General features: G+C 32.0%; 1 protein-coding gene across 10 annotated transcripts in view; it reads left to right on the top strand.

Annotated features, from left to right (window-relative positions):
- Positions 1 to 23,404, top strand: part of CEP170 (centrosomal protein 170) — a 127,909-nt gene that overhangs the window by 62,204 nt on the left and 42,301 nt on the right. For 5 of the 10 annotated variants that reach the window (XM_079106088.1, XM_079106089.1, XM_079106087.1 and 2 more), the window contains exons 5-10: positions 1,965 to 2,020; positions 2,114 to 2,276; positions 3,043 to 3,177; positions 8,597 to 9,073; positions 13,200 to 13,843; positions 21,676 to 21,825. In XM_079106088.1, the coding sequence (XP_078962214.1) occupies positions 1,965 to 2,020; positions 2,114 to 2,276; positions 3,043 to 3,177; positions 8,597 to 9,073; positions 13,200 to 13,843; positions 21,676 to 21,825 (1,625 nt within the window). The remainder of the gene's footprint in view (positions 1 to 1,964; positions 2,021 to 2,113; positions 2,277 to 3,042; positions 3,178 to 8,596; positions 9,074 to 13,199; positions 13,844 to 21,675; positions 21,826 to 23,404) is intronic. The other 5 variants (XM_079106085.1, XM_079106093.1, XM_079106092.1 and 2 more) reach the window with 2 other exon arrangements.

Here is a 23,404-nt window from a genome sequence, read left to right as displayed (position 1 = left end):
GAACTACTATGGAGTAAGGAGGAAAATCAAAGTATGGTATGGTTTTCACATTTAGTGGAAATTATTTAGACATTGGTTAAAAATGTTAAATTGCAAGATCCTTCCCTATCATTATCCTCATTCTGTGTCATTAAAATTTCTTTTAAATTGGGAATCATATCTTTTCCCAAAGAAGTTGTCCATTGCTTCATAATAGCCCACAAAATGATTAGGTTAATCACGCTAGAAGCATGGTAAAAATAGAAACAAAACATTGTTAAAGCATTACATGTAGCACTGTTGAACAATTCAGGTAATAGCTGCTAAAATTATCAAATTAAATATTAAAGCATTTTCATTCAAAGATATTAAAAGTTTTCCTGATTGATATGGTCGACATCCACAACAGATTATGAACACACTTTACAAATTTCAAAAATAAACATTTCTCAAAGGTTAAAATAACAGAATTTAATAAATTAATTGAGATGAGGTATTGAATAAAAGAATAAAGTGGTAGAAGAAAAGTTAAAATTAAGTCTTTGAAAACTATGTTCCTGTAGAACAGGGTCTTCTAAAGTTGGAAATGTGTACATGTGCAAAAATTAAAAGACTTTTTTTCTGAAAGATGGTCCCCCAAGTTCTCCCTGACCAAAAATGTGTCTAGGCCTAAGGTATACCCCAGAGAAGCCCTGTAGGAAAACTTTCAAGCATTCATAGGACCTAAAATACCTGAAAGTCCTGATAACAAGCTAAATCTTTTGAATAAATAGAAATGACTGTCAAACTTTTTAAAATGCTATCATTCCATTGAAAAAGTAGGAGTGCTATGAATATTCTATAGCTGCTCATGGATTTCCTGAGGTTAAAACAAAGTTACTCAACATTTTTTATTGAAAATACTTAGTTATAAGATATATATTTGCATATGCTTCAGCTTAGGTACATGATAGAAAAGGAATTTAAAAAAAAAAATTCAAACCTCTAGGAAGAAATATAAAATGAAAGTTCTGGACTAGATTCTTATTTTAGGTTCTGTCTCCAGTTCTTTATCTACAGAATGAGAAGAAGGATCAATAAATTAAGCAGGATATTTTCCAAACTCTTCACAATTATAAAAATTTGAGAGTTTTCACTTTATAGATTATGTATTAAAAAGTTTACAGCTTCCATTATGCTTAGGAAGTCTTTTCCCCCAAGTAGTCAATGGTAATTACAGTTTTCTACCGTTGGAGTGATTGCTTTGAATTGGTTAAAAAAAAAAAAAAAAAAAAAAAGAATAGAATTTAGTACACGGTATAAAGGTTCTTTCATTACAGGGTTAAGTAATGTTGGGAAATGTGACCTCTACACTCTAGTGAATAGATCTTTTTAATATACAGAAGCATTGTTCTTTTGGCATCATAATGAAAGCATTCATTTTTTTCTAGCACTTGTGTCTCATTTGTATACAATCAGTTGTTTGATAATATAATATGATCCTGATGTAATACATGGGGAAAAGAGGTGGTTGTGGTTGCTCTATGATCTGTCATTATAGCATTTCTTTTGCACTTGCAAAGTGAACTTCACTTTTATCATGCTTATAAAAGAGTAATCAAATTACTTTAGGATTTGCTGTTGGGTAACCACTCATGAGACACTTATATTTTTGTGACTTGCTATCAATATAATTTGATCCAGCTGTTTTTTTCTTCATTGTAATCGTATCATATTATTAGTGAAAATTAAAAACGTCTTTGTGCTCTGATTAATAATTACCCAGTTATTGTTTTCTTGAAGGCCAGTACTGCCTAATGTAAGAAGTATTTACTGAATTTTAAGATTTTTAGCATTTAAAAATGAAAATTTTATAAGTATATTTTACCATTTAATATTAAAGAGAATTCTGTAATTACTCCTTAAAATAGGACACATTTGGTGGCCATTTTAAACTTGAATACAGGAATTTTGAAATTCTTTTCTTCCTTAGCCCCGTTTACATACAAATCTTTTTACTGTTGTTCGAGGAGAAATGAGGGTCCCTGAAGAAGCCCTTAAGGTAAAAGTTTTTCCTTCTTTTGTCAATCTTCCATTCACTAGTGTTGATTTCATTCATGAATGTTTCAATTCCATTTTTAAATGTATTTTGTAGCATGAGAAGTTTACCATTCAGCTTCAGTTGTCCCAGAAATCTTCAGAATCAGAATTATCAAAATCTGCAAGTGCTAAAAGCATAGATTCAAAGGTAGCAGAAGTACCTACAGAAGTACAGCACAAGCCTACAGAAGCACTGAAAACTGAGGAGAAAGCCACAGGTAAGCTAACCTCTTTGGAAGGCTCTTGATTTTGAAGAAATTATGTTTTGTTCTCAAAAGCTTGGCCATATGTTTATCAAAGTGATTTATAAAAATGATACTTTTGGAGTTCCTCTTAATGCAGCCAGTGCTGCATTTAATTGTAGTTTATAATAATATTTTTATTATTTAATGTTTGCAATTTTTCTAAATTATATCAATTGAAAGAGAAGGAAAATTTTAATCTAGTGATGCTCCATCATTATAATATCTATAATTTACAGATCTAAAACTATAAAACTGCTTTGTATAAATAATTCCAATTAAACAATTATTGAAATTGATAGACATTATATTTGCCCAAATTAAAAAATATATTTCATTAAAAACTAAATGTAATTACTGTGCTATTCCCATTAGGCTTTAAAAAAATAGAAAATGGCTACTCATGACAGAATTTACTCTAGTTTCATCTTTTGTATTTAGCATCTGTGACATTTCTGATGAGGCTGGTTTTATTGTACCCTAGTTGGTTTTTGCATAGTTTCAACAAATTTCTTATTCTGGAACCATTTCTTGTCTAAATGTTCAAGTCAAAGGCCATTTGTTTTAAGTGGTTCATTCATATACCAAAGAATTCAACACTTGAACAAAAAGCTGTTGAGATCAAGATATGTAGATTATAGCTACAGATAGAGACACATAGCATATTGTGTTGCTTAGATACATATCAGCCAGTGCAAATTTTCATTTCTACTTGAGACAGATTTTTCTTACTTCTTTCCAGATATTTCTACTATGCCCCGTGGTACTCCATTATATGGACAGCCATCATGGTGGGGGGATGATGAGGTGGATGAAAAAAGAGATCTCAAATCAAATGGCAAGACTGAAGAAAAAAATCATGAAACTGGAACATCAGGTAAAAATCTCTCAATGATTATGACATTACATGGATATTTTTGGAATCATCTGTAGTCTAAGCAAAAATCTGTCTACTCTGGAAAGACGTGATCTGCTATTCTAAAGCTCGATTTAAAAAATAAAAGTTGATGACTTTTATGTCTTTATTATTTTAATATAAATTTCTTTATTATGTATGATTCTCACATAAAGTATTAACATCAATCTTTGTAAAAGTAGTTTTATTTAAAGTATTTTTTCAGTTTATGACATTGTTAAAACTGGTGACGGATTCATAGCTGGACATTTTACATATTTTAAAGTAATTATTAAAATGAATTTTAACCAAGGTAGTAGGTACAGATGGATTTTATCTTTTCATTAGATTCACAAGCATATAATCATATTTTGAAGTAAATAATTTCTACTGTGTTCAGAAAAGTGATATGAAATTATAACTTCTTTAAAGCTTTACTAGTCTCAGTTTGTTGGGATTATAGTTGCAACACAGTTACTATGTTCAGCAGCCAGAATGAAGAAATAGTTCTGGGTCAGATTTTCAGAATAGTAACCAAGGAACATATTCTTTTGTTGATGGTTCAGTGGTGAACTAAGTGTTCATAAACTAGATCAAGATTTCCAGGAAACAAATGGCGGTATCATTTGGACATTGACAAGAACAGAAGGATGGAACAGCCAATTTCTGTGATAACAGCAGATTAAGATCCAGAACTGACACCAGAGATCAGTATGGAAGACTTAGTCTGACAGAGACAAGGATAAATTTCATCAGAACCTTTCTCAGTGCTTCACTTTTGACCATAGTTCTACGAGATAAGTAAGACAGTTTTCTTAGCTGGAAAATTAAGAATGCTGTTTCTTTAGCTATGCTCTTTTTAGGCCAGGACATGAAAGTCTTAAGAAAGCTGGCATTATCAACTCAATCTTACCATGCCCCAAACCAAATTTGTCAGCTTTGCAAGTAAATATCCATCATAGCTTCCTTGTTTCTTTCACCAACACAGTTTACTTCATGCCCAACCATGAAGTATTATTATTTAGTATTTAACATGTCTTCAGATGTGAATAGCAGAACTGTGTCCTGATACTAAACAAGAAGGACTTACTAGCTCATATGACTGAATCCTGCCAGGGTTAGTCAATGCAGCATCTCAACATTTTTATCCTCTAGCTAGTTTCTCCATCTCTCAGTCTTAACAGTCCACAGTGGTTGCATACTGAGGGAGCTTTCCCTCATACTCATAGGTTGCCTGCCAGCAACAGTCGAAGGTACATGCTACCTTACTTTGATCATATCCAGCAGAAAAGAACAAATGAAGATCTCCCAGAATGTGGAAGAAGAACATTCCCAAAAGTTCTCAATACATCTGTCTTCTCATTGGCCTGTCATAGGTTCAAAAGTAGGTCACCTGCTTATTAATGAACCTGTCCCTGGGGAAATATAGGAGATTATCTGTATACCACTCTTGCTGAGTGTTGGAGTTCGTTTTCCCTAAGGCACATGAGCTGTGTCAGGGAACAGTGGATACCAGAGAATGCTGGAGTTCTTTTAGAAAGCAGGAACAGGAAAAAGATACTGGAAGACCATCAAGGATGTTTATTTTATTTGAAAAATTTTTGTCTTCCCTTTCCTTCCCTTTTCGATCTAATATATTACCTACTTCTCTTGCCTTTTTGTCACCACCAAGTCATAACTGAACTTCAGTTTTGACCCTCTTTCATTCTGTTTTGCATAAAAATTTAAATTAGTCTTTATTTCATTTTTTTTCAAAAAACTATACTGACTCCCATTTGCTTACCAAATAGGTTTTAATGTTTTTAAGTCTTACATGTCAGGACTTTCTAATTTTGTCCTACTTTCTCTAGTGGGCCTTATTTCCCATTATCAGTTGTTACAGTGTTCTCTTCCAATTTGGGAGAGAATAAATTATGCTAATTACTGCCTGTTCTTTTCTTCTTCAGGGATCTACACACACAGACATTGAATGATATAAAATTCTAAATGATGCATTTGTATAAATATATTGCTAACATTTGACACTGTTTCATTCACTATTTTTGAGTAAGCCTTCTCTCTACAACTAATCTCAAAATTCCTTACTTCTCAAGTATCACACATATTATGCTATCATTGTGCAGTACAGCGACCTGGTAGAGAGAGGGGAATTTTTTTTTTTTTTAATATCTTATGCTTTATCAGATTCTGCTAATTAATAGTTTAGTGAGAGTCTTACTTTGTCATTTTAGTATGAGGATATTACCATTTCGTATGTCATTTGCAGTTTATTAAAAGATAGAATGAGGGGAAAAGTTTACTTACCTGGAATAATCTATGAATCCATCAGAAATTATAAAATCAGAAAAGAAATGTATATCAAATATTACTAAATTTGATCATTTTGAAGTTAAAGTATTTTTAAGAATTTAAATATTTTAAAATGTTTCAAATTATAAAAATATAAATAATCAGCTTAATAATTTATGCTCCAAGTATACTCTTTCAGTAAAAAAAAAAGTGGTTTCTTTTTTTGTTACCAATTTTTAGAATTTAAAAACTTGGTACTTACTATAGAAGGTGAATATTCCAGAAAGGATTAAAACCTGTGTGTTACTAATCATTTTTTATGTCCCCCTCTGTGGGTCCACGTGTCTAGAATCTCCTAACAAGTTGGCATATAACCTAAAAAAAAAAAAAAAAATTAGAAGCAAATAGTACATTAGAACAATCCAGTTCTCTTGAAATTCTATGAATATTTTCAATCTTAATAAGGAAAATTTGTCTTCAATTTAGTTATAGCTGTGTTCTTCAACCTGTTAATTTGTTTTCAACATTAATTTACAACTAAGGCTCTTAAAATATTGTGTGCATTTTGAAAAGGCATGTAAGCTGTATGTAGTAGATTCTTGACTCTTTTTTCATTGATTTTTTTAACCTGGTCAAACTAAATTCAGAAGGTTTTAAGTTGTAATTCATTTTTAGCAAAAGGAGTTTCACAGAAATCATAATTTTAAATGCTTCACTAAGCTAGATTGGAGGGATGTCTAAGACAGAATGAGCTATGATAATTATAGTATGTAATTTTAAATTAGTTGAATATTTAGGACAGAATAAGTTATAAGTATCCCTGATAGATGACACAGTCATAAAATACCCTCAGAACATAAGGAGGTTATAGCACCAGTTGTTCTTCTGATTTAGATATACAGGATTAATTTTAGCATAGTCATTTATTAAATAATTTTTAAAAATCTAGTAGCTGAGGTTAATGCTAAAATATTAATATAAATAAATATTTAGTATATTATGTAGTTTAATTTGGTGTAACAAAAATGACTTTTGAAGATAAATGAATGCTAAATTCATAAGTTTCAGAATATGTTTCTCAGTGTTCCAAGAGAAGAAAGATGTTTTATTTTTCTATCTTAATTTGAAAGCCCTATTAATTTTTCTAGTAGGCACTTCTAATAGGGCCACACTTTATCTGTTTTTATCATCTTCAGGGAAATGAATCTGCCTTCATATAATGAATTTTCCAGATGATCAAACTTCTCTTTTACAGCTGATGGTTTTTAATAAGCTTAACCATTTCCTAAATTTCTGTTAAATGCATCACTTAAGCAGAGAAGTCTGAGTACAGTGTGATTTTTTTTTTCTTTCAACTTAGAATCATCATTATTTATATCAATTGTTGAATTATGGTATCTTACAATGATGTCTTCAGAAGTGTTTGAAATATGTAAGACTGCCCAATATATACTGAGTGGTACTGGAATACTATGTTTTTAAGGCCATTTGTCTGCTCTTGACTGTTTTTATCTTATTTTTGTCACTTGCTCTGATAATGTAGGGTTTTCCCCAATATCATCCTTTCATTTTTCAGTAGTAACCAAAATTGAGTAGTTTTTGGAAAAAAATAATTTTACACTGAAAATTATTATTCTTAGATATTTCTTTTACCTTCTGTTTAAATTTTTTTTGACAATTTACTACTATTATATTGGAATCAGAGCTTTATGTTTTTCTATCCCACACATTTGCACATGAAGATGTTAATGTCCCATTCTTCTTTAACCTAAAAGCATATGTTTTTATGATTATTTCTTATTCAGAGTATTGTTAAGAAGTCAATTATAACATTTGATGAATTATACTGGGTTTTAAAATTTTTAAATGCATTTCAAAAGACCAATCAGTTCACTTAAGGATTGGAAACAACATAATTTCCTTGGATTGCCCTTCCTTCCTAATACATTTTCTGTACATACATAACTTTTCTATCAATCTGTTTAAAAACAATGGATTTTTAAGCAGTAGAGAAAGATTTTCATTTGAGCTTTCTTGGTAATAGACCATTTCAACAACGGGGCAGTTTAATCTTTTAAATTTTTTTCTTTTGCATTTGCTTTATCTAATAAATACTTAAAATACATACTTAAAATAAGCATTTTAGTTGTCATTTTCTTTTATATATCTTTATGGATCTTATTTATAAAGCATCTCTTTTCATATTAGTTTCTGAGGCAATAGAAGAATAATGAGTGTTCCAGAACTGGTTGTTCCTTTTGCCTGCCATCTTGTTAATAGTTTGAGGTTTACAATTCAGCTTTCCTTCAAATATTTTTGACACTTATACATACTTAGCTAGATAGAAGTTTAAACTAATTTTCCTCTAGAGTTACTAGCAGGCAGCTGAATTTCTATTTTTCCTTTTTTTCTTGTATATTGCTGCTTGGATTGCTATGCTGCATGCAAACCACTTGTTTTATCTTTAACTACTCTTTTAGTCTTTATGTGTCTATATTCTTCCAGGAATCTCACATCAGTAATATTTTTGTCATTCTAAAAGTCATGTCTCTAAAAGTAATTGTAAAGAATGGTAAGTGGAGTCATTATTTTGAGAACATGACTTACATATTTACTTTGTATCCTCATTTGAGTAACTGTTTTCCATTGGAGCTCTACATTCATTTAAAAAGATGTTTCAGACCTCTCATCCTGCTAACTTGATAAGGAAATTCATGCCTTTTATACATATTTTTTTTGCCTTCTTTTTTTCTTTAGAACCTGCATCTCTAGCTCCTTTTGATTTCACTTCTTTTGGACCTTGATAATTTCTAGATCCAAGTTGGAAAAGCTTGGACCTAGCCCTGAAAGGTCCATCTCTTAACTGCTTCACTCTCCTTTGCTGTTACTGCTGCTTGTCTTGCATCTCCTGTTAGTAGTTGAATGGCATGCTTATAATCAAGTTCTTTCTTCTCTGTTACTTTTTTCCCTATGGATAGAAATGCCATTGTTTTTCATCCAGACTATGATCTGCCTTCTGATCCTTACAAAATAATGCACTGGTCATTACCAGTCTTCCTCAAATGCTGAAAACCCCCAAATATTTTGAATTCTCTCTTATTTTTCTCATTAGGGTGCAGCATAGATGCCAAGCAAGTTGAGGAACAGTCTGCAGCTGCAAATGAAGATGTACTTTTTCCTTTCTGTAGGGAACCAAGTTATTTTGAAATCCCTACAAAAGAATTCCAGCAACCATCACAAATAACAGAGAGCACTATTCATGAAATCCCAACAAAAGACACACCAAGTTCCCACACAACAGGTGCAGGGCATGCTTCATTTACCATTGAATTTGATGACAGTACCCCAGGGAAGGTGACTATTAGAGACCATGTGACAAAATTTACTTCTGATCAGCGCCACAAGTCAAAGAAGTCTTCTCCTGGAACTCAAGACTTGCCAGGAATTCAAACAGGAATGATGGCTCCAGAAAACAAAGTAGCTGACTGGCTGGCACAAAACAATCCTCCTCAAATGGTATGGGAAAGAACAGAAGAGGATTCCAAAAGTATAAAAAGCGATGTTCCAGTGTACTTGAAAAGGTTGAAAGGTAAAGTGAATGATCATTTCGGAACTTCCTATTGTATAATTAAGAAAACTCAGTTTTCACAGTTAGCAAACTACTGTTAAGTAATTATGTGGTAGAATACATCTGCTTTTTCAAGGTTATATTTAACTTTGAAGCTCAAAAGCAAATTATAGTGCTCATATCTAACTTATTCACAATAGTCTTTATTTCTTCCCAAAACCATATTGTGAATTTTTAAATATGCCATTAAATGTTTTCCCCCTGTGAAAACTTAAAATTTATTTAGTACATCAGTTGAATTTCATAAAAGACAATTTCCATCTTATTTTTTTGGTTTAAGGAAAAGATATATACAGTTATATTTTTTTATTATGCTTCTAGTAATATGTCAATATCTAGATTTTGAATGAAATTTTAAGCCATTAGGTATGGGATAAGAGTTCTACTTAGATAATATGATCACATTGTTGATGGAGTACTTCAAATTGTTCTTAGTGGTTACTTATAAAAGAAACACTTTGAAGTTTAGAAACATTTATTAGATATTTATTAATCTAATTTAAAATTTTTTCAGTATTTAAACATTATGAGACTCACAGTTGAATGTTCATTTGTGAAACAGGTATTATATATGCTTTATTAGTATACTTGGTCAAAATTATTAAAATCTTTATACCTGAACATTGATGGAATCAGCTGATCAGTTTTCCCTATTGATTTTGCCAGTTCATTTTCTCAGCGATTAATTGAATACAGATTTGTATTACTTTCACATATTTATTTATATAAGGTATATATAAAGGAATGATTTTGAATAAATTGTGATTGTATGCTAATGTTCATTCTTTTGTATATTAGAAGTTAATAAGTTTTAAAAATGGCTCTTTGAGGCCAGAGACCATGTATTTCTTACTTGTATCATTAACATTTTATATGGGACTTGAGCATATGATAGGTACTGAGTAATTCAAATAAACAGTGAATGAATTCACTCTCAGTGAGAAGACTAACCCTGGCTTAATCCATACTTTATGCCCTGAGATTGTGATCAAGTAATGAAGAAATCATACTCTTACCCTTATTTTGAATTTGCTTCTAAGACTTTTCAGGACAGTAAGATGATGTGATTAATTTTTCATTGGTGCCTATTACAGCACTGTAGTCATTATCAATTACCTGGCATATGTACTTTTGAGATGTGATTGTATGTAACCTTTTACTTCTACTAGACTTTATTATACATAAATGAGACCTGTGTATGCATATATAGGTTAAATCTTATAAATAAGAGCCACACATTTGTAAGCTGACCATTTATATGAATGAAACAATACTGATATTCTACTATAAAATGTAGTTCAAGCCTTGAAAATTTAGTTTTTTAAAAAAGTTATTCTAACTAAATATACAAAATGATCTAAATTGATAAAGGGTACCATTTAAAAATATCTGTTAAATCCTTTTGTAACTTTTTAAAGTCATTATAACTTTTCTGTTAGCTCTTTTTTAATGGGTACATTATAGTTATAAATAATAGATTTGTTGTTACATATTTGAACATGCACATGACAAAATTTGGTCAGTCTCATTCCTCAATACCTTTCTTTTCCCTCCTCCTTCCATCTCCCTTTTCCTCTTCCCCTACCCTATTGTACGTCCAGTTTTTTAAGCTATTATTTAAAGATATTCTCTGCTTTTGAACAAGATCCTTTTGTGAGCCTGATTCCAGAGTCATTAAGGACCATATTATCTGTATCACTACATTAATCATTAGATATTTTTAAACTTTACTAGAAATTAGACAATTAAATAGGTAGACATATATTTCAGTATGATGCTGTTGCTGGGAAACCTTTTGAATTTGCCTTTAGGCTATTTTATAAGTCATCACAGAACATGCTTTTTGCAAGTCTTAACTCATTTTTGATTCAAGATAGACCCATTTTATTTCTCTAGACTTAATTTAAAAATGACATTTGACTTTCTTCAAAAGTCTTAGCTGCTTCATTAGGTAACAGTTCTGTACAGTTCAGGATATCAGGATGATATACTGAGACTCTAAATGCAAATATACAGCAGTGAGTTACAATTGTACAAAAATTAGTCTTTCAACAACTGCTTAAATCAGTCCAAAAATTCAAAGTAGGCAAAACAAAACAAAAACACCTTGCTCCTACAAGAGTAAAGTGCACGCGCTTTGGGACAGTGAGGAAAATAATGTTCACAAAGCCCATACACTTTCACCCTTTAGGAGAGTTGCACCTTCTTTGGCTATAGAGATGAGGTACAGCTGACTTACCCTAAGAAGTATTTTAAAATTTCAGTGTCTTTAGGCATTGTTAATGACAGGCAGAAAGGGGGCGGGGGGGGGGGGAAGCTGGTGAGGAGAGTTTCCTAGTGACTTTTTGTTAAGTAAGAAAAAGAAGATTGGAGCTCGGATTAAATATCTTACCTTGCATAACACTAAATACAAGAATGAATAATAATTTTCAGAAAAAAGAAAATGGTTAATCTTAAGCTATAAGAGAAAGATATTTGAAAGGGCCTCATACCACTGGGTTCCAAATTTTATATATTGAAATAAAAATTAAAGTCTGTAAAGATGATATTCTCATTAAAATATTTTCATGTACATTTGTTAAGGGTTATTTGGTCTTATACAAGAAATATTGAAGTTTTATTATTTCCAGCTCTTACAAACTGAATTCCTTTTCAGTGAAATAGGTTTGAAATGTATATAATGTTTTTAATGAATTTTGTATTTCTGAGGCAGGGATTCCATTGATTAAGTTTTTTTTTTTTTTTTTCTTCTTTTCAGGTTTCATTTTAAATAGTTAATAATTTGATGAAAGAGTTTCAGATTTGTTTGTCACATCTTATTTTTAATATTCATTTAGTGGGAATACTCCTCAAACCCCCAAATCCCCACTTTTTAAAAAACCTTATTCATCTCCTTTGTTTCTCTTGGCTATTACTTTTCCAAAACATTGCCCTTTTCTGTGTATACTGCCATTCTCTCTTCTCAGTTTTCTCATTCCTTTTTATATACTCCATTTTTATAACAAGTCCTCTTATGTTAAATTATTACTACTAATTGGTAACATCTAAATTTATTCATGTGCATTGATACTCCACCTTTTCCCTAACCATGTCTTTTGCTCCTCCCATCCCTCCAGTCTTTCATTTCTCATCATTATTTTGTTAAGTACCACATTATTCAGCTTGTATTCACATTAAAATTTGTAACCCAGGTAAATTTAAAAATCAGATTTCGTCCTGGAAGTATTGGAATATACCAATGTGCATTCCATTGTACTGGATTCATTTATAGCTTTCAAAGAAGTTTTCATGTAAGCCCTGATTTATAAAATATGTATAGAATAGCTCTTGACTTCCTAATAATTTCATGCTATTATAATATAGTTATTATCCCTTGAGTATTTGCCCAATATGAGCTTAGATTTGTTTAAGGACTTGATCAACTATTCTGTTCTTTGCTAGCATCTTTTATTTAACTTGGTAAGCCACCTGAGTTTAGAGCACAAATGCAGTTTTCAAATATTCTCATAATTAGAACAACATTTGCAAAAATTATGGGAAAAATTTGTGGGAATTATAAATTTGAATCGTTATTAAAAAGGAAAGACATATTGAAAGTATGGAAAGTATTGATCATCACATCAGATTTTTATGGTATTTATGTTCTCTTTTCTTTATAATCATAAGTATTTTGGTGGTGTCATCTTTTTCCTTTCTACCTCTCTAATACAAAATTCAAATTTTTAATTTTTAAAAAGTTTTAAGATCTGAAGGCAGAATTAGTGTTTATTGACATGAGTACAAACTATGACAGATGATAGTATTACTTATCTACGAAGGCATTAATTAATCATTATAAAGTTGAGATTTAGAGAAAGAAAAGCAATCCTATTCAGTTGTTTATAAAGGCCCTCATTGTTTGTTGATAAAATTTGAATATAACCATTGCAATTGAGGGAAGTTTGCAGAGCCTGTTACTGAAAAGAACATATGACTTTGGACGAAAGGGGGGAAGGGGTCAAAACAAATAGCACTTTTGTATACGCTTCTAACTTTCTACATGGGATTATTTTCTTCTCTATTATGTGATTTCTCTTTTTCTGTGTAGGAAACAAACATGATGATGGTACACAAAGTGACTCAGAGAATGCTGGGGTTCACAGGCGCTGTAGCAAACGTGCAACTCTTGAGGAACACATAAGGCGCCACCATTCAGAACAGAAAAAGCTACAGAAGGTGCAGGCTCCTGAAAAGCATCAAGACCAGGCTGTTGTAAGTGAAACTGCTTTTATGATTGCGTTCTTTAATGAAGACCATTCCAGAAAAATAGGGTCATATTCTTTTACTCAAAGTACAGGAATCTTGTGTCAGGAAACTACTTACTCAACACTACATACAAAACTTGAAAAAGCAAAATCTCCAACAGCAGATGCCAAAGTGGTTTCTTTGTCTTTACAGACTAGCTCTGCGCATCACAGAGGGGGGCATGGTGTTCCACATGGGAAATTGTTAAAACAGAAATCAGAGGAGCCATCGGTGTCAATACCCTTCCTACAAACTGCATTATTAAGAAGTTCAGGGAGTCTTGGGCACAGACCAAGCCAGGAGATGGATAAAATGTTAAAAAATCAAGCTACTTCTGCTACTTCTGAAAAGGATAATGATGATGACCAAAGTGACAAGGGTACTTATACCATTGAGTTAGAGAATCCCAACAGTGAGGAAGTGGAAGCAAGAAAAATGATTGACAAGGTAAATAACTGAATTGAGTATAATGTTAGTTGTGTGGTGTATTTTGACTGTTGGAAATTAATGGAGAGTCAACACTGAAATGTTCTCATGCAGTCAGTGTTACTGGAACTTCAGGGTTTTGTTAGGGAGATGCAAGACTAATAAGACCAAAATGCTTTCTTAATTAATTTTTCCTACTTACATTCTGAATTTGCCTGAGCTTCATATATAAGGTCCTATATATTTAAACTGTTTGGACCTTTTAAGGCTACATAAATTTAAAATAGACTTTAAAAATAGTACACTTTAGACATTCTCACTTTGCATTTATTTGTGTCACAACTAAACATACAGATTGCTAGATCTGTTAACATAAATGTGTTAACCACAGGTTTCCTGCCTACTAAGTTCATGTTGAAAGCAGATGAAAATACATACGTTTTAATTAATATGTCCTGTTTTCTTTATTTCTATTCACTGCTATCTTTGGTGATAGAAAAGCAATGTATGAAAACAAAATCAAGGTTTTTTTTATATTATGTTCATTTTAGCAGTTTATGCCTAATCATGATGATTATCTATATTTCAGATATATTCTTTGGTGATTCTGATTCATGTGTATAATGATTATTGTTTGCCTTAAAAGATAGTTTTTCTTAATTATGCCTATGGTAATAGAAAATCAGCTTTCAAATCAGCTGTTTGTTTTAACTCCTGGAAAGTAGCAGCATAAGTTTGGCTAAACATTAATTTCTTTTTTAAATTCTTGTTCCTCAAAAGTTGAATGCTTCTTAAATAAGCAATATTAATATCACTTAGGAGACCCACACAGTTCCAGTTTTGACAAGAAATTATATATATGGTCAAAGTACAGAGAGAGAAATCTATAATTGTAAAACAGTTCATTTAATAGAGTAGTGGTATTATGTGACTGAATAAATAATTCACTTATTCTTGAAAAGAGCTGAGACTCTACTACAGGAAAACAAGGATCACTGCATTATCTTGTGACTACCAAAGTAATAAAAGAGCTCACATTCCATTAGCTATGGTCAAAGCTAAAAGCCAAATTCAGGCTAATTAAAGTCAGGCTCCGGGAAAACGAAAGCAGGGAATCAGGAATCAAATGTCTGAAAAAGTTGAAGTAACCTGTGGGTGTTGAGAAAACAAAGGCCAAGAATAGCAAACCTAACAAACGATGTAAGAATCACTTTGGGATGATGGGAGTAGATATAGGTATCATATCAGATTGCTTGGATGAACTGTCATCTATTTTCTCCCTTTCAAAATTTTGGTGTGTGGAACAGGAGTTGGGGCCATCAGCTGCTGTCCATATGAATCTGAATGGTTCTGAAAACTTTCAAGTGGTCTCTCCTATTTCATTCTATTATTTGGGAATTATTTATTTCATTGATAATGTGCCAGGTTTTGTGTTAGAGGACAGTGATTCAGATAGAAAAGACTGAGTTCTTTCCCTCAAGAAATGAATGCTTAGTGGGCTAGATAAATGAATTAAAGCCAGGTGTGGAGGCATATGCCTGTCATCCCAGGTACTCAAGAGGCTGAAGCAGGAGGATGGCAAGTTAAAGGGGTAGTGAGACCTAGTCTCAATAAAAAATAAAAGGGACTGGAGCTGTGGCTCAGTGGTTAAGCACCCCTGGGTTTAATTCTCAGTTCAGAAAGAAAGAAAGGAGGATTAAAAGTTGAAAAGGCAGTTTAAAAGTTGCTGTCATGTCCAGCAGTCAGTTATAACTGTCGAGATCCTAAAAATACATATTTGAGAATATCGAGAATACAGGAGATTTGAATGTAGAATTTAAGAGATGAAATTAACCAGAGAAGCTATATAGAGTAAGGGGACAAAGTGTGAAATTCTTGTCAGTACTAACATTGGTGGACACAGTATTAAGAGTGAACAAAAGAAACTGAAGAGGATCAGACAGGAATTAAGAGAAAATAGCATCTGGGAATCAAAAGCAGAGTGATAAAGAAGTAAGCAGTACTGTAACAAGATACACTGATGTTAAGTATCGTAAGCACTGACATGCCTTTTCAGTTCTTCCAGAAATACATTGTCTACCTGGGACTAAAGATGAGCAGAAAAATTATGTGCATCTTACCTTAGAAGAAGAAATTGTATATAATTAAAATAGGATCTCTTTAAAGAAATGACTGGACCAAAATGCCCTATCCTTGTTTTTCTGTTTTGGTGGTGGTTAAAAGACACTGAGAGAGAACCTTTTTCCCAACCCCCAAATTAAGCAGTTTGGTTGGTATTCTGGGGCTGTGTCTGTTAATGATGTCCTTATTTTTATGCATGTCCCGAAGTTCACTGTTTATGAGGGTGACACATGCCTCATATTTATAAAGACCTCTTAAATTTTTCATCTAACCTTACAGGAAAATGCACTATAATAAGAAAGTGCTATTGACTGCCTGAATTAAAAATGGGTTCCAGAGAACCCATCACAGTGCCAGTTTCTTCTTCCTTCTCCTACATTCAAACAGATACTACTAAGGGAAAAGGAAGAGAAAAATCTTGTCAGGCTACTAGGCTACAACTTTTTTTTTTTTTTTTTTTTTTTTTTAATACTGGGAATTAAACCCAGGGGTGCTTAACCACCGAACTATATCCCCAACCCTACCTTTTTTTAACTTTTTAATTTAAGACAGGGTCTTGCTAAATTGCTTAGGGCCTTACTAAGTTGCTGAGGCTGGCCTTGAACTTGTGATTTTCCTACCTCACGCTCCCAATCCTCTGGGATCACAAGCATGCACCACTATGCTGGCCAGGACAACTATTTTTAAGCTAAAGGAGAAAAACCTAAAAGTTAGAACAGAAAACTAAACATTGATCAAGAAAAAATATCAGGCATTATAGGCAGTTTGAGGCTCTGTGCTTTTGAAGTATTTCTCCTCCTCTTAAATTTTATACCATAATCAACTCAGTCAAATGCTTTTCCTGACCTGACTTTTATAAACTGTTCATTGTATCAATGTATCTCCTCCTAAAAGGCTATTGATAGCATGCTTTCTCTTTCCTCGTGGAACCTGTTCAGTGCGGGTTCTGTAGCAACAGGTTGTAGGACAGAATCCAGAACTAGAAGAACTATAACAAGATCAGAAATACAATATGAAGAATGTCTAGGGAGTGAGCCAAGAAAGTCAGTGCTGAGAATCTGGATGCTGGCATAATAAATTAGATTAGACCCAAGTCGGAACCAGGGGAACCATAATAAACATCTCTCCTAACCCCTTACTGAGCTCTTCTAACATTTCTTTCTGAATTTTAAATTTAAAAGTTGATAACAAATATAAAATCAGTGCCAAACATTCAAAATAATTTATTCCATATAATTTAAGGGATTTTTTCTCTTTAAAAGTGAAATTAGATTTTTATCAAAGTTACAAATTTTTAAAAGTTCTCTCTTAAATCATCTTGATTGAATTCCTTGACACCAGAAGTGAGAATTCTTTGTTCTTCTGAAGGATGTGGGAACCTTTATATTGATTTGAACTAATAGAGACCTTGTTTTCTTACCTAGGAGGTCCTTGTTCCTTGAGGTGATAGATGTTCTGGTCATCTCAGTTAAAACCTAATTAAATTTTTATTTTGACTCCTCACTTACTATATCAAAATAAAACTAAAAAAAAACTTGGCACGTCACTTACCATTATCCTTTTCATTTCTATGGGAAGGTTTTCTGAATTCTAACTGATATTTGAGTTTTTTACTCTAATACATGGTACTATGTATTAAATTACTATTAATATTATGGTACTATGGCTATTAAATTATCATTTTGGTCTATATTATATTACCATATTTATATGCATAAATCTTTCCCCTTTCCATGGTCTCCTTACTTCCTGTCACAATAAGCAAGCTGCCTATATCTGAGGTTATTGAATATAACAACATGAATGAGTGTTTAATCTATGAAAGATTTGATATGCCACATTTCCTCTCCCCACTGTTCTAATTTTAGAATTGGAAAGTTTGGACTTTTTCTGTATAGCTTTAACTTTTCAAGGACAATGGCAATGATGATAATATAGTAGTGAAAAAAATCGAGCTGAAACTTTCTCATAGGCTTGGTTTGTATTGTACATGCTTTTATCATCTGCAGAATGTTTACTTTCTTTAAATTTAAAACTAAATCTAAAATATAGTCTTTTTTTACAAAAAGATAGGTTTAAATATAGTTTTTAAGAATGCTGCATGGTTCTTTAATGTGAATTTTCCTGTTTATTCATAAGCTTGTTCATTAGACATATCTTTAAGAGTAAGGACTAAAATGCTGGGCATAGTGGGGCATGCCTGTAATCCCAGTGACTTGGGAGGTTGAGGCAGGAGAATTGCAAATCCAAAGCCACCATCAGCAACTTAGTGAGGCCCTGAGAAACTTAGCAAGACCCTGTCTCAAAATTAAACAAAAAATGGACTGGGGATGTGGCTCAGTGGTTAAGTGTCTGTGGGTTCAATTGCTGGTATCAAAAGAAAACAAAACAAACAAGCAAAAAAAGAGTAAGGACTAAGTCATACAGATAACTAAATCCCCTATAGCAGTTAGCCCAGTAGCCTATAGTTAGTAAATACCATACCACAGTTGCTTAACATATGTATAGCTGTCTCTAATGCTTTAAGAATCCCATTTGTTTAGGATAGCCACTAATATATAAATATAAAATCCCAAACTGAGACTATATATAATATGCATACGTTCAGAGGTAAAGATTGAGAATATGCTCTGTGATCTAGGATAGGATGGGGAGGGAGGTGCTATGGAGGACATTAAAGCCATTCCTCACCTCCAAAATAAATGTTATTTTTAATTCTCTTTTACAGTGCTGGGGATCAAACCCAGGGCACTGTATATGCTAGGCAAATGTTCTATCACTGAGCTATAACCCTAGTTCTTAAAGAAGTTTTTTATTCTTGTACCCTACTCCTCATTCCTTCTGTTCCTACCCTAAAAGAATTAGAAACTGAGTGGTAACATGGGATGCAAGATTCCAGTAGAGAGGAAGCATAAAAATTAGGTATCTAGATTCATCCTTTCCCCTACTATAGAACTCTAGCCTGAGAAGTCCCTGACTGGATAAAGAGACCCAGATTTTATACTAAATAAGTTTGGGATTTTGATTGAAAAGGGAAGAGACTCATGAGCCTTGGGCTAACATATAGCATTTGAAATACCTTGAACCACTTAGGAGGGAAGATGACAGGTAAGCAGCAGTCTAGAAAGTTGGTAAATGAAGTGAAACATTAGAACTTACCTAGGGACAGAATCTAGAATAAAAGATGAAGAAACCTGGCAAACTTGGCCTTGCTCCAAGGAGTTCTGAGTTGTACCCTATTGTTAGATATGGGTCAGATTGTGTGTGCTTTTTTAAATGTGTAAAGTACGTTAGCTTTAAAGTACATAGACAATATAAACTCTTTATTTCCTCTTTGTTTTCACATGAAACTTGTCACAAGTGGATGTTTGTGTACCTGAAGTACACAAGTGTACAGAAGTGAATAGATACATATTTCAAGATGGATTGTTCAGCCATTACTATCATAAATTTTTCAAAATGCTACAAAATATGTGTGAAATCTGAAGACTTCTTTCCCTACATAGTAGTAGTTCCTGCCCTACCATTTGTTTTGAAAATAAATAATTGTTACTTTCTTTATATATATATATATATATATATATAGCTGTCTATAAAGCTTTAAAAGGAGTTTGTACAAAGTCATCGGAGTACTCTGTCCAACTTGGAGAACTCCCATTCTTCAAAGCATTAGTTCTTTGTGTGTCTTGTGTTGTATTTCAAAATAGTGTCAAAAGTGATTATATATTATTTGAAAATACTGGTGCTTAGGAGTTTAAAGAAATCAAGTTTTGAGTATGGATTAAAACTAAATTTCACCAAATCAGAAAATCACTGAGTGTTTCTAAATTAACATGCCAAAGAGATACAAAAATGTTAAGTACTCTTATGTGATTAATTTTACTTTCTATTTCCAAACTTGTCAGCTTTTTTCTAGTAATTATAAAAATTCAAAAAATTTTTAAAATTTATAAAAATTCAGTAAATTTTAAGTTCAGAGATTTTTGTGATGTGATTTTTAATGTTTTAAAATACATAAATCACTTGAATAGCTTAAATTTGCTTTCTTTGCAAATGGTCTAAAGGCAACCCAAATATACTCAAGTACACTCAAGTATACTCAGATTTTTTTTACTGCTGTTTTTAAACTTAATTAATTTTAATGTTTAGCAGAATGAAGAATTTTTTTCCTTTGTTCACTGTGCTTCCATGTATTATTGAAATTCATATTGATTTAAAGTTAATAATTTACCATTTGCTCAAAGATAATTTAAATAGAGTAGTTCAACAGAATATTAAATAATTCTTGAACAGAACAACATGGTTATACTTAAATATTAAGTAATAAGGCCATCTAGTGGTAAAATTTCTAAGTTTTAGTGAATCTGAAATCTGGTACCTACTTACAATATGAACTTTAGAATTTTTATCAAATAGCTATACTTTATGACTTAATTTTTTCTAGAAAATATTTTAGTGTAAGGTATTTTCACCTTCTTTTAGATAACAAAGGCTATCTTTGGTTATGTTCAAAATGTCCTTTCTACAAATTGCTGATTCAGATGCATAATTTTGGGGGTGCTGATTCAACTGCATAATTTTTGGAACCTGGGACTTTATACGTGCTATACAAAATTCTAACACTGAGGTTCACACCCAGCCCTATTTGTCTTTATTGTAATAATCAGAGCCACAAATAATAACTGCAAAGAATAAGCATTGGGAACAAAGTGGGTACTTAATAAAATGAAATGTTAAAAGTTTATATGACCAAAACTGTTTCCAGTTTGGCAATATCCATGACCTTTCATGTGCCAGGAAATAAGTAAAACTCATTCGCACCAATAAAAAGCACATGAATATTTGTTTCTACATTTAGAACTTTTCAAAGGTGTTGACCATTGACAACCGATTATTGAAAAGGCTGATCTCTGTGAATAGGCCTAGGGATCTGCATTTCACACAAAGGTCTTAAGTAATTGTTAGGCGAATAAAGTTTGAGAATAATGCTAAACTCTGTGCCACGATCATACAATAAAATCTGTTACTGGCATCAGAGAAAATAATATGTGTACATTTAACCCATATGTAAATAGTAAACACTTAATAAGGAAGGAAAAGACAAAAAGAATCATGTTTATAGTTTTTCTGAATGCTTCTTGAAAAAAATAGACCAGCTGGGCATGGTGGCACACACTTACAATCCCAGAGGCCTGGGAGGCTGGGGCAGGAGGAACATGAGTTCAAAGCCAGCCTCAGCAGAAGCAAGGCACTAAGCAATTCAGTGAGACTGTCTCTAAGTAAAATACAAAATAGGGCTGGGGATGTGGCTCAGTGGTCGAGTGCCCCTGAGTTGAGTCCCTGGTACCAAAAAAAAAAAAAAAAAAGAGCAAAGAAACAAGTTGAAGAGGTACTCTTTCCTAACTCTGCATTATTGCAATGTTTAACAAAATTATTCAGGTATTTTAACAACAAATATAAGATCCTGAATGTTTCTGATTTTTATCAACCAGAACATTTACTAAATATTAAGAAAGTATAGTCACAATAACATAAACTGCAATGGCCTCTTTTCTTCTTCAGCTACACTCCAGTGGATGTTATTATTACAAAAAGTTTTCCTTGTTATTAAAATTGAAGTCAAAGTTCATTTAGAATATGTTTTATTTGCCTCTGCAGTTAATATAAAATTCACTTGTTAATATATTGCTCAGACTTTCATTTTCACTTACATAATTATTTTTTCCTTCTAGGTGTTTGGAGTAGATGACAATCAGGATTATAATAGACCTATTATCAATGAAAAGCATAAAGATCTGATAAAAGAGTGGGCTCTTAGTTCTGCTTCAGTAGTAATGGAAGAACGAAAACCACTGAGTACATCTGTATTTCACAACTCAGAGGTATGCATCTCTCTTGTGTACTTAGTTCTTTATATACATAAAGTATAAACTCTTATCATTTATATATTTTAAGTAATTTATTTATTTGCCTTGTGAAACTTACAAAAACTAAAATTTCACACATTTTTCATTTATAATGAAAACCTTAATACCATAGCTTAGTGTTTATTATGTTATTTTAAATTAGTATTTTTTTAAGGGAAGAAAATATTTTAGTAAGCTGTTAACAAGCTATATGCTCTCTGTTCTAATTGGCATTCTGAGACAAAATATGAAATGTACACCTTATACTTTCTAGGAAGTTTGTGTTTGTAATTGAAAGACTCACCATGTCAGAAAATGTGAAAGGTACTATCTGATAAATACATCTTATAGAGCTTAGTAAGTGCAGTATAGCCTTGGTTGTAGTTAGACTGTGAGATTAATTAAGTATGATTTGGTATCAAAATTGCATTACAATTTGGTATTTCAAAAAGAAAGGTAAAACATCTATATAAATCTAAAGTATTATTTATTATTATACAGATAATAAGAGCCTAACATTCAGCAGAGCCTGCAATTTGCCATTTTACGAATGAGGAAATTGAAGTAACAAAGAAATTTACTTAGCCAGGGTCTTATGACTAATAGTTTTTGGAGCTAGAGTTTGAACCTTAAACAACTTTGTTTTCTTCATTCATTCTTTTATGTATTATGCTGTATTATTTCTTAGGACAAGAGCTAATTTATGATATATGAATAGTAAAGAAATATAAAGAATAAATAAAAGGAAAGTATAAGGCATAACATTTTATTTATATTTGCATGAAATGTAAGTAAAATGTTTTAGAGACAGGTAAATAAACTTGCATGTTTGCTTATCAGTGTTAAAATTATCTGTGTGATTATTATTTCCTGAAAACTGTCAAAACAATTACTGCATTTTAGTATTCTTTATTTCCCTTTGAAAGAATTTTTATTTTGGTTTCTTATTTATAAGGTTTAGTTTATTTATTAAAAGCAGGTGATAGTTATTTAAGGCAATATGCTGATATTTTGATTAATCCAGGAAGGGTTTTCGTGAATATAAATTTAAATAGACTCCTTACTCTCTTCTCTGTCCCCTCTATGCATGCCAAATAAAATTTATATAGCCCCAGTATGTTTCTGCCTTTGTAGGAGTCACCTATTTGGCCATTAGAATTCTTCCCAGAATGGTTCTGCATAAGTGTATTCTCCTCCCCTGTTGTGGACATTCTTAGCTTGGTGCACTTAACTTGGTACTGCCTTTGGTACTCATAAATGTGGGTATGCACCACAAAAACGTAGAAGGAAATTCGAAGTTTCATCAGGCTTTGGTATCCTTAGGTTACACTACATGTATGTTATTGTCTATACAACTATTTTAACCTACTTTCTTAAGATCAATCATATAATGTATGAAATTTTTAATTTATCTTATTCATCATTAAACATATAGTAAATCTGATACTTTGAATAAAATATTTATTTCAAATAGTTCAAAATAAACTTTTTGTCATGGCATTCCATTCCCTAGTTGTCATGTAATTTCAACATGAAGCCCTGGCTTGGATTTTTT

The sequence above is a fragment of the Sciurus vulgaris genome, assembly GCF_902686455.1.
Source record: "Sciurus vulgaris genome assembly, chromosome: 12".
Taxonomy (NCBI): domain Eukaryota; kingdom Metazoa; phylum Chordata; class Mammalia; order Rodentia; family Sciuridae; genus Sciurus; species Sciurus vulgaris.
The sequence above is the reverse complement of the archived record's forward strand: the minus strand, read 5'-3'. Positions and strand labels throughout refer to the sequence as shown.